At 41.0% G+C, this 12,037-nt stretch overlaps 1 protein-coding gene across 6 annotated transcripts in view; it reads left to right on the top strand.

Moving 5' to 3' along the window:
- The window catches only part of CASK (calcium/calmodulin dependent serine protein kinase), a 230,704-nt gene that overhangs the window by 168,171 nt on the left and 50,496 nt on the right, over window positions 1–12,037 (top strand). For all 6 annotated transcript variants that reach the window (XM_032592039.1, XM_030305111.1, XM_030305114.1 and 3 more), the window contains 2 exons: window positions 554–634; window positions 9,053–9,241. In XM_032592039.1, the coding sequence (XP_032447930.1) occupies window positions 554–634; window positions 9,053–9,241 (270 nt within the window). The remainder of the gene's footprint in view (window positions 1–553; window positions 635–9,052; window positions 9,242–12,037) is intronic.

Raw genomic sequence — 12,037 nt, 5'->3', positions numbered from 1 at the left:
CAGAGGCATGGTTTTCTCTGATAAGTGTGGAGAATATCATTGATTCTGCCAGGCTGCAAGGAAGATAACTTGAGTGTTTCTCTTTTTTAAAAGGTTTTTATTTGAGCCTGTGTCATTTTAATCTTTCTAAAAGGAAAGACTGTTTTGTTAATGTTTTTTAAAAGCTGCTATTAACTTTTATTACAGATTCATTTTGGTAGTGAGTTTGGAAAAAGATTTGTAGACATATTTTCCCATTAAGTTAATTAAGTTACTTACACCTGTAGTAAATCTGTATAGTGGACATGTCATTTTGTTTTGTATTTTTCAATAACCTTTTCAGTTACAGTTAGGTAATGTAGTCAGAGAAATTATAGCGATTTGTTTTATTTTTTATTACCATCAACAGAGTCCTTTTATATTAATAATCTTTATTAATACAGCGATGAGTTTTTTCCAAACTAACTGTTTTGCCTGCCATAAAAATCTATTCATAATTTTTCATTGAAAAGAATCCTCGATTTTCTAATGCTGGCATCCTATTTATACTATTGCCATCTTGCTTATTTTTTAGGTATTGGAAGAAATTTCATGTTACCCTGAGAATAATGACGCAAAGGAGCTAAAGCGTATTTTAACACAACCTCATTTCATGGTGAGTGACAAACTTCCGTACAACTAAAACCTCACTTTCAGAAGAAGTTTTTAATCTCCTAAAATGTAGCCATCTCCATCAGATATGTCGTTACACGTTAAAATCCTTTTTGTTTACTTTGTGTCCCAGTCCTAAAGATGCCATTCCTGAGGTAGCTCCTCAAGGACTGTGTGGTCATCACACAAGGGGTTTGCTTCCTGCCTGGACGGTTCTTAAGTCACTGGAACTGTTTCTGTTACTTAAACCACAGAGAACTCAAATTGGAGACAGTTTTCACTAATAAAAAATTCTCTGAACCTAGGTGGTTTATTGGAAGAATACCATCTCTGGACAATGCAGAACTCTTGCACTTTCTTCAGGCATTTCTACCATATGGGAAGTGGAGACAGCACGTGCAGTTAGCCAGTCATGATAACGCTAAACAGTTAAACAGAACTCAAAATAGATGGAGATACCTTTCTGTGGAAGTAGGTCCAGAGTTGTCTACTTAACTTCAGTTCAAAAGCATGATCACAAATAGAAATTCATGTTGAATATAACATTTTTAAAACATTATCTGGACACCTGGTTGGCTCAGTCAGTTAAGTGTCCGACTTCGGCTCAGGTCATAATCCCACAGTCTGTGGGTTTGAGTCCCGCGTCGGGCTCTGTGCTGACAGCTCAGAGCCTGGAGCCTGCTTTGGATTCTGTGTCTCCCTCTCTCTGCCCCTCCCCTGCTCGCTCACGCGCTCTCTCTCTCTCTCTCTCTTAAAAATAAATAAACATTAAAAAAAAAACATTATTCATATCAGGGGCACCTGGGTGGCTCAGTCAGTAGAGCATGTGACTCTTGATCTTGGGGTTGTGAGTTTGAGCCCTACGCTAGGGGTAGGGATCATTTAAATAAATAAATAAAACTTAAAGAAATTAAAAAGAAAAAAACATTAGCCACATCAGTATATGTGGGATATATGCAAAGAGTGGAAAATCCAGGTGATTACCCCTTGGGAGAAAATGTGACTTAATAACTATGTTCTTTAAAAAAAAAAAAAAGGGGGGGCATCTGGGTGGCTCAGTCGGTTAAGCGGCCGACTTCGGCTCAGGTCACGAGGTCACGATCTCGCAGTCCGTGAGTTCAAGCCCCGCGTCGGGCTCTGTGCTGACAGCTCAGAGCCTGGAGCCTGTTTTGGATTCTGTGCCTCCCTCTCTCTCTGACCTTCCCCCATTCATGCTGTGTCTTCTCTCTCTCAAAAATGAATAAACGTTAAAAAAAAAATTAAAAAAAAAACAGACTATGTTCTTATTACTACTATTGAGGTGATACTATTTATTTATTTATTTATTTATTTATTTATTTATTTATTTAGACTGGGGGAGAGAGATTGCAAGTGGGTGAGGGACAGAGAGAAGGAGAGAAAATCCCAAGCAGGCTCCACACTCAGCTTGGAACCCAACGCAGGGCTCGATCTCATGAACTCTGAGATCATGACCTGAGCCAAAATCAAGAGTTAGACACTTAACCAACTGAGCCACCCAGGTCCCCCTGAGGTGATACTTTTAAAGTAACATTAGCACTGTAACAGGTATATCAGTTAAGGTGAGTTTTGCTGTACATGGTACTTTATGATACAGTGTTTTTAAAACTTTAGCACAGCCATTGAAATAGAAATTTCTCCTCAAAGTGACCACTTAGAAGTAATTACCATATCCACCCTAACTCTCCCACCCACGCATTGAAGGCTGAAGTCAAGTATAATCCTTGAGAATATTTCACCTGATTCCCCTATGACATCAGCTCTCTCCAGTGAGTGACAGGAAATCAGGTTCTGCACCTGCAGGTGAATGAATTCTTACAACTTCGGTGTGTGAACATAGGACGCGGCTCAAATCCTGCCTCTGGCATCAAACTCTCTCCTAACACCTCTGCAGGCCACATCGACCTTTCTCTTCTGTAATTCCTTCTGCATTTGATTGTGTTCGCCTGGGGAACATTCTAATACGTGCCGGCCTGCCAGAGCAGGTCCCTTCACCAATGAATGAGCACAGCTCAGCTCAGCTTTGTTGTCCTCACTGAACTTGTGATCTCATTTAATGGTTGTTATTAACTGTTTTATAGACCAGGAAAATGAAGAGAATACATACCTTAGTAGTATCCTCAAGCTTGAGAGATCACAAATATTAGGACTTAATTACCCTTAATATTGTTCCTGATGGTTTCACAAATGTAGGCCATGTTTCCCCAGATCGTGATTAATTCTCCTTTTGTGACATCATGTCTTATGTCGTGTAAAAGTGGTGAGAGCTCTGGGTTCAGCCTTGATGCCGTAGCCCTGTGAATTCTGACTCCCTGAGCCAAACTCACAGAGTTGGAATAATTACGTAGGTGTACATTACCATGCTTAGCACAGTGCCTGATGTATGCTTCATGTCTAATAAATGCTCACTAATGAATATTAGTTGTTTACTCCCTGGTGTCTTATCATGTGTAGGGTACATAGTAAGTCCTCAGCAAAATATTGAATAGATTACGAACTTGCCCATTTGCAGACTGGTTAGCCTTGCCCCAACGGACTGTCCTGTGCTGTGCAAGTGCTTCTCATAGGTAGAAACCTGTAGGTTTTGAACAGACATGTCTGTCTATAAGTTGCTAAGTAACCTGTTCAAGTCATAGAACAAGGGGCACCTGGGTGGCCCAGTGGGTTAAGCGTCTGACTCTTGACTTCAGCTCAGGTCATGATCTCAGTTTGTGAGCCCCACATCAGACTCCATGCTGACAGTGCAGAGCCTGCTTGGGATTCTCTCTCTCTTTCTCTCTCTCTCTCTTTCTCTTTCTCTCTCTCTGCCCCTCCCATGCCCTCTTTCTCTCTCTCTCTCTCCATACATAAAATTTTAAAAATTTTTAAAAATTAATAGAATGAAGTTAGAACCATTTGATACCAGTAGATCTTTCAGATTTGACATAAGCCAAATAAAGAAATTAACATATGCCCAAATAAGCTTTTTTTTAAGGTTAAGTTGTTTTGTTTTGTTTTTTCAAAATCATTAAAGGTCAGATTAACCCCATGTCTCACAACTTACTCACCTTTGAGGCCTTGATTTATTTTGCTTTTCTGAAGTCAGAAAGAAGTTAATATATGCATTGCTATTAGCAAACATTTTCAAAATAATAAATCTTTTAATTTCAGAAAACCTAGCTAGATGCTGAAAAAACATTTTCATTCATTCATCAAATATGTAAATGCCTACTCTGTGTAGGCGTCACTAAGGACAGTGGTGAATAGGACAAACAAGGTCCCTGCCCTCATGGAATGTCTATTGTAGTGGGGATGGGGTGCAGGATGGATAGGTGGGCTGGAGACATACAGTAAACAAGTAAACTAACAAGATGGGGGCATCTGGGTGGCTCAGATGGTTAAGCGTCCGACTTCGGCTCAGGTCATGATCTCACGGTCCGTGAGTTCGAGGCCCGCATCGGGCTCTGTGCTGACAGCGCAGAGCCTGGAGCCTGTTTCAGATTCTGTGTCTCCCTCTCTCTCTGACCCCCGCCCCCATTCATGCTCTGTCTCTCTCTGTCTCAAAAATAAATAAACGTTAAAAAAATTAACTTAAACTAACAAGATAATTTCATATCATGATGATAACTATGAAGAAAAAGAAAGGATAGTGGGGCAGAGGTGATAGTAAAGTGGGAGGTACTTCAGGCAGTCAGGGGAAAGCCCCTCTGAGGAGTTAATACATGGGCTAAGAATTGTTATCTGAAAGAACCAGCTTTCTGAACACCCAAGCGTGGGGAAGAGTAAATGCAAAGGCCCAGAGCAGGAAGGAGCTTTGCAAGATCAAAGTATAGAAGTAAGGCTATCATGGCTGGGATATAGCAAATGAGGGAAATAATGGTGTAAGAAGAGCTAGGAGAGGTTGGCAGAGGCCAGGCCAAGTTAGGGTCTTCCAGGCCGTGGTAAGGAGTCTGGATTTTCTCCTGATTGCGGTAGGGCAGTACTGAGTGACTGCAAGCAGGAAAATGTGATCAGATCCACACTTGAAAGATCCCTGCGGCTGACGTGCAGAAAATGGATTCTGGTGGGGATGAGAGTTAAAAGAGGGAGGCCAGTTGGGAGCCTGTGTGAGTGGTGGTAAGGGCTTGGAGAAGGAGGGGCTGGTGGAAAATGGGCAGACTGGGATTCATCAGTGGAGATGGTTAGACAGGACAGGACTTGCTGATGGTTGGGATGTGAGGGAGTATGGCTAACCCCATTTTACAGTTCAGACAGGAAATTGTGCCCTAGAAAGGTAACGAGGCTTGCTTGAGGTCGCTCACCTATTAAGCAGCCTCGCTGAAGTTCAAAACCCAGATCTTGCTGGCTCCAGAGCTCATGCTGTCAAAGTTGTTTGACCTGTAATGAGGACCCATTTTCCTATAAACATAACTTGAGCTCCCTGGTTATTCCCAAATAAGCATATGTTTAGATAATATCCCATGTGGGAAATAGAGTTCTGAGCTATATATACTATGTTAAATAAACTTGTACTGCTGGAGCTTTTTTGTCTTGTAAGCATTTTGAAGTCATGGTTTCGGGGCGCCTGGGTGGCTTGGTCGGTTAGGCGTCCGACTTCAGCTCAGGTCATGATCCCACGGTCCGTGAGTTCGAGCCCCTCGTCAGGCTCTGTGCTGACAGCTCAGAGCCTGGAGCCTGTTTCGGATCCTGTGTCTCCCTCTCTCTCTGCCCCTCCCCTGTTCATGCTCTGTCTCAAAAATAAATAAACGTTTAAAAAAAAATTTTTTTAAGTCATGGTTTCAAAATCTTGTGTTTTTTTTATTTTTTTTTTTTACATTTATTTTTGAGAGAAACAGAGCGTGAGTGGGGGAGGGGCAGAGAGAGAAGGAGACACAGAATCTGAAGCAGCCTCCAGGCTCTGAGCTGTTAGCACAGAGCCCGACGCGGGGCTCCAACCCATGAATCGCGAAATCATGACCTGAGCCGAAGTCAGACGCTAAACCAACTGAGCCACCCAAGAGCCCCAAATCTTTGTATTTTTAAGGAAATATTAATAGCTTAAAGGGAAATACTTTAATACTTGTAATGTGTTTTTATTATACCAAGGTTTTGGAGTTATTCTTAGCATAGTTATAATTTCACATTTATTCAGTTATCTGGTTTTTTCTTTGCTTTCTGATCATTAAGACATAAGTGTTTAACATTGAATTACCTGACACTTAAAAATACAGATACTTGTGGGGTGCCTGGGTGACTTGGTCGGTTGAGCATCTGACTTCATCTCAGGTCATGATCTCATGGTTCATGAGTTCGACCCCACGTTAGGCTCTGTGCTGACAGCTCAAAGCCCACTTCAGATCTACTATCCCCCTTTCTCTCTGCCCTTTCCCCACTTGCACTCTGCGTTCCCTCTCAAAAATAAATAAATCTTAAAAATAAATTAATTAAATAAAAATACAGATACTTGTGAATATTTGCACTAATTAAAGAATAAAAAGGAATAGATGTAAATTATTTTTTAAAGTCTGTATTCTATCTTTAGAGGTCATGATAAAAAATCACACCTAATCCCTTTTTCGGTTATTCCATCTGAAAGACTTTTTTACAACAGACTGGATCATTTGCTTATTGCAGTTGTTAAAAATACAAAACATTTAAGGATAAAGACAAATATTAATAGACTAGAAAGTTAATGAAGTTAATGCTTTTTTTTTTTAAAAGAAATAGGATCTAGAACAGAAGATTTTAAAAGCAAATTTGTATCCTACTTTCCCAAAAACCAAGGTGATTAAAATCACCTTAGGTGGTGGGGTGTTTGTGTGGCTCAGTCAGTTAAGCGAACTTTTAAAAACATCACTTTAGGTTATCATGATATTTTTATTATTAAGTGGTCCATTGTGTAATTTGTAATTAAGAAGCCAGAGGAACCACTCTTCAAACATAAAATCCATATTTTTCCTACTCATTTTAAAGTAGACTTTTCTCCACCGTAGTCTGAAGTTGTTAGCTGTCTTCTCCATGACCTTCCTACAGTACAAAAAGTGAAGGGATTTCTTTCCTATTACACAATTCTTAGGTAATGAAAAATAACAGCTGTTTCAGCTTAGTAACTGCCAGTTCCTCGATTATACCGCATAACATATTTGAAGAAAAATATTTGAACTTAGACCACCCTATTATTTTATTTTGCATATTCTTTTTTCAATGGCAATCTATAAGGGGCCCCTTTTTCTCTGTTTACATATACACTAGAACTTTAGGGTGAGTTTTATTTTGTGGTGGCAGTCTTTACAGTGGCAAATCATGGTTCATAGCAAGTATGACCTTATTTGGTGACATAATTTGAGTATTCTTCAATTAAAGTTCTATTTGGACATTATTTTGTGATTGTGAAACTTCTCCTTCCCTAAATATGCTAAATACAAGTGTTTGCTTGTGTGATTTAAAAAGATGAATAGAAATCATTTGCAAATACATTAAATACAAGTGTTTGCTTGTGTGATTTAAAAGGATGAATAGAAATCATTTGCAAAGAGCAGCATAAACACTTTCTCCAACCATGTAGCACATTCTCCTGATGAAAGCTTTGTTCTCTATTTACCAGGCTATATATCCTGGAGTCAGTCATACACAGCATTGTTTTTTTAAAATTCACTAATTATGGAAGATACATCTATAGTTGATATGATGAACCTAATATTAGAAGATGAAGTTTTTCAGTTTGTCTATTAGTGATTTTTGCTTTCTTCCCTAACTATTAGTCTCTTAAGTGGCCACAATTAACCTGGGAAAAGAGGGATTTGCCCACATAGCACAACGACCACACTTGGGCCTGGGGTACCAGTGCAGGGTGTAGTCAGGGCAGTGGTCAGGAAGCCAAGGTCAAGCTATGCACTGCTTAGTGCCCCTCACCCAGACCCCAGTTTAGACCAGCCCTCTGAGATCTTGGAACAATCTGCCATTTCCATTAGAAACCCACATGCAGGGGTGCCTGGGTGGCTCGGTCAGTTAAGTGTCTGACTTCAGCTCAGGTCATGGTCTCACGGTTCGTGAGTTCAAGCCCAACATTGGACTCTGTGCTGACAGCTCAGAGCCTGGAGCCCGCTTCGGATTCTGTGCCTCCCTCTCTCTCCGCCCCTCCCCTGCTCACTCTCTGTCTCTCTCCCTCAAAAATAAATAAACATTTAAAAAAAATTTTTAAAAAGAAACCCAAATGCATACCTTGCTCCAAGCATACGTTCTGTTGATGACAGATCAATACCACCTTCTTTACGATTTTACTGCATTGTTACCTTTTTATTTTTGCTTTGTCTGCATGCCTTTCAAATTAAAATAGCCAAGTCATGACTTTCATAAGCTTTTTAATTAAATAACTTAATTTGAGATGCTAAGGGTTATACTTTTAAAGCCATTATAATTGCATTTCATTATCTCTGGATATTTCATTACCACACAGATCACAGATTAAAATAGAACCAAGTTTATAGTTAGCACACAAGAAAATACAATCTGTGTAAAGCTCCAAACATACTGACATTCAGCCGTAAAATTCTCTTTGAAGTAGAAATGTTCAAATATGGTCATTAAAAACTTTTTTATGAGGACACAAAAAGTACAGAAAGTGGAAGATTATCCTTTTCTAGGGGGGAAAAAAAGGGATTTTTATTATCCAGTTTCACCGAGATGACATATGCAGATATCAATACAAGGAAATCACTTTTTCTGTGTTTAAAGGCTTTGCAAAAACATTCATAATAATAACTATCAACTTATTTTTCATTTGGGCAAGTGCTCTAGAAAATCAAAATAATAAAAGCATTGCATAGATTTAGACTTGAGCTCCACATCATATGTGTTATTTGGAAAATTACATTTTTTTCAGGTACACTTGTGTGTGTTTTCATTTTTTTTTTTTTTGACAAAGTCATGTGTTATAAATCATCTTCATCCTTTGGGTTATATAAAGGAGTTATTGGATAATGCCATCCGGAAAGACATTTGCTCAATACACCAATTATTGCTTTGTGTCTTTTTAAATTTGTTTCCATTTTAAGCCCTAGCCCAAATTTGCCACCTCTGTTTACAGATGATTCTTTCTTTTTTTTTTTTTAATTTTTTTTTTCAACGTTTCTTTATTTTTGGGACAGAGAGAGACAGAGCATGAACGGGGGAGGGGCAGAGAGAGAGGGAGACACAGAATCGGAAACAGGCTCCAGGCTCTGAGCCATCAGCCCAGAGCCTGACGTGGGGCTCGAACTCCCGGACCGCGAGATCGTGACCTGGCTGAAGTCGGACGCTTAACCGACTGCGCCACCCAGGCGCCCCAACAGATGATTCTTTCTACTCAGTTGTTTGGAATTGCGTCACGTCAGTCTTTATTTGAAATAACACATTTCTGCCGGACTAGGACTGTTATTAATATTTTACTTTCTTCACCAAATACCAGGCCTTACTTCAGACTCACGACGTAGTGGCACATGAAGTTTACAGCGATGAGGCATTGAGGGTCACACCTCCTCCCACCTCTCCCTATTTAAATGGTGATTCTCCAGAAAGTGCAAACGGAGATATGGATATGGAGAATGTGACCAGAGTCCGCCTGGTCCAGTTCCAAAAGAACACAGATGAGCCCATGGTAAGTAGGAAAAGAAAGTCTTCTAGACTTTAAAATCCCAGCCCGAGTTAGGGCACCCCACCTCAATCTACACTACCAGGAGGTAGGGAGGGAAGGAGGGCAGGGGTAGTTTTAAAGCCATCCATTTCTAGCTCCTACACTACCGCCTCCAAACCCACACCCAGAATTGTTCCACCTGACCCCATGCCCAAGGCCTCTTCCCACCTGTCCTTCCACAGACACTCTTGTGCTTTGCCAAAGAACAACATACCTGGTCTGTTACTCCAGCAAAAAACCTCTGGGGCACAATTTGAAATATTGGGGTTGGAAAAGTGAATGTCTAATGACATTGTGAAAAGATCTTTTGCCTTCGAGAAAATCAGAGGAAGGCTACTTTGGAAGGCATTCAAAGAATCGAGTGATGTGGCTAAAATAACATTCCTTCCATCCACATCTACATATTTAATACAAATTTATGTTCTCAGCATGCAGGAACAGCATCAGGATAAGATTAATGCTGAACCTGCCTCGTTCTCACAGAGTCTTCATAGATGGGGAAGATCAAGGAAAGGCTCCTTGGTGTCAGCCGAACAAAACAGGGCCTGGGGTGGGAGGGCAGAGTGAGACCATCCAGGCAAACCATGGAGCATGTGCGGAAGCCCAGTAGTCAGAAAGGATCATACCATAGTTTGAGAATGGAAAGAAGGCACCACGGCTCGAGTGTAGACAACGGTGCGTGGCCAGAATAGGACACACCAGTGTTGAAGGACACATTAAGGATTCTGTTCTTTATATCAGAGATAGTGGGAGGCTGTTGGAGAGTTTCAGGCAGGGAGAGAAGACCAGATTTTCAGTTTAGAAAGACTCCCTGTGGAGAATGGATTAGCAGAGGAGGAGGACGAGACAGGTTGTAGAGAGGCCAGTGGAGAGGTGACTGCCTCAGGACTGGGGAGAGTGGATGGAACTGGGGGCTAGAGGCACAGATACCAAATGGAAGGAAGTGAACAGATTTAACAAAAAGAGTAAAATCAATAGACCTGGATGACAGATTGCCAATGGGGACTGAAGGAGAAGCAGTCACCAAGGATGTCCCTTAAGCTTTAGGTTTTCGCATCCAGATGGACAATGATGCCACCCACTGAGATAAGGACTATTGGAAAAGTTCCATGTTTTGGAGAGGAATCCTATCTTTGGGGGGGAGGGGGCGGAGAAAAGGCATTCAAACTTACACGTTCATCTTTTCCTCAGAGCATAGAAAAGGGATATTGGGATATAGAAAAACAAATTCCCTACTTAAGAAAGTTGCCCAGTTGCTTTGCAGGTTAAAGGAAGAGCTACCAAACAGTGATTCTGTGACTGCAATTTCCAGAGAGCCCTTAACTCTAGATGTCTCCAGTTGTAATTCTCACTTAGTGATCTTTGCCGCTTTTCCTGTATTATCCCAGTGCTTGCAGCAAGCCAGGGACATGCCAGTCACTTCACCCCTTTTTGGTGCCATCCAAACAACCCTTTGGCTTAAGGCCCAGGCAGTAACAGCTTTTGGGTGCCTTGGGCAAATCACTTCAAGTTTGTTCATAGTTTGCTTAGCAATTATTGCCAAAAGCATACTTGGCCAAATGACCCCCAAGATCCCACCCAGCTCCAGAAGTCTAATATCCATTTATTCATTATATATAGTCATTCACCATTTAGCAAATGTTTATTAAGTGCCTACTATGTGAAGATCACTGTATTGGATGCCAGTGATGTAGTGGCAGATAAGACACAGCCCCTTCCCAGAACTTACTTTCCACGGGGCTACTGACGTTAAACGGGTAAATATGCAGTTTAGCACAGTTTGTTGAACAATAGTTACGAGAGAGCGATAGAAGAGCGAAGGCTGTGACAGAGAGGCAGGAAGAAGGGGTGATGTTCAGCCACGCAAAGCAGACAGGAAGAAGGAAAGGACCAGAAGAGGGAGGTCCAGGTGTCTTGTGATCATCATGTTCCAAAGCAGCCCAATGACATCTGTTTGATCTTTTGTATGGTGGCTGACTACCTAAAAACATAGGCTGAGTAAGAGTATCCCTGAGTTAGTTTTTTCAGGAAGCATAAAATGGCCTTGAGTCTCACCAAGAGTCTCCTTAAAGAAGCCCTTCTCTGTTCTTTGATCCTAGTGAAGGTGTGTATTCTCCTTTTGACTGGTTGCCATAAAAAATGGGAATTATTTTATGTAAAATAGATATTCTCAACAGTGGAGTACAAATCTGTTACACTTAATACAGCTTCATTTGCTGGCTTAATTTTGTTATCAAAAGCATTATATTACTGTGCAGCATATACCTTTGTGATCTTTTTTGCATTTTGGACCTTCTATAATGTGTCCAACTATGCTAGATTCACCCTGCAAGGGTGATACACTCCCATTACGCTCTTGTTTTCTCATTTGAAACTCTCCTTGAAATTACTTTTCAGTCGATTGAGACTCCCTTAGTTGCAGGTGATAAAGACCAAACTTGAACTAGCTTAGACAACAGGGGAAAGGCTTATGTAAACAAGGAAAGGCCAGGAGTCTACCCCAAGCTGGTGTAGGTTCACGAGTGGGCACCCAGCCCAGGTGGACCAATCCCTTCCCTGGAATTTGGGAACTTGGGAACAGAGAGATGAGTCAGTTCCTCTCTGCAAAGAAAGGTTCGGGGCAGGCAAAATAATAAATGTTGTTAACTCTACTTGGTCCCCTAATCATGAGAGACCCTGTCTGTCTCACCACTATTGTATATTCACTGATGAATAGTCTTATTCATTATGTGCCTAACAGAGTGCCTGCCACATAACAGG

This window comes from Lynx canadensis, chromosome X (genome assembly GCF_007474595.2).
Source record: "Lynx canadensis isolate LIC74 chromosome X, mLynCan4.pri.v2, whole genome shotgun sequence".
In the NCBI taxonomy this organism is placed as follows: Eukaryota; Metazoa; Chordata; class Mammalia; order Carnivora; family Felidae; genus Lynx; species Lynx canadensis.
The sequence above is the reverse complement of the archived record's forward strand: the minus strand, read 5'-3'. Positions and strand labels throughout refer to the sequence as shown.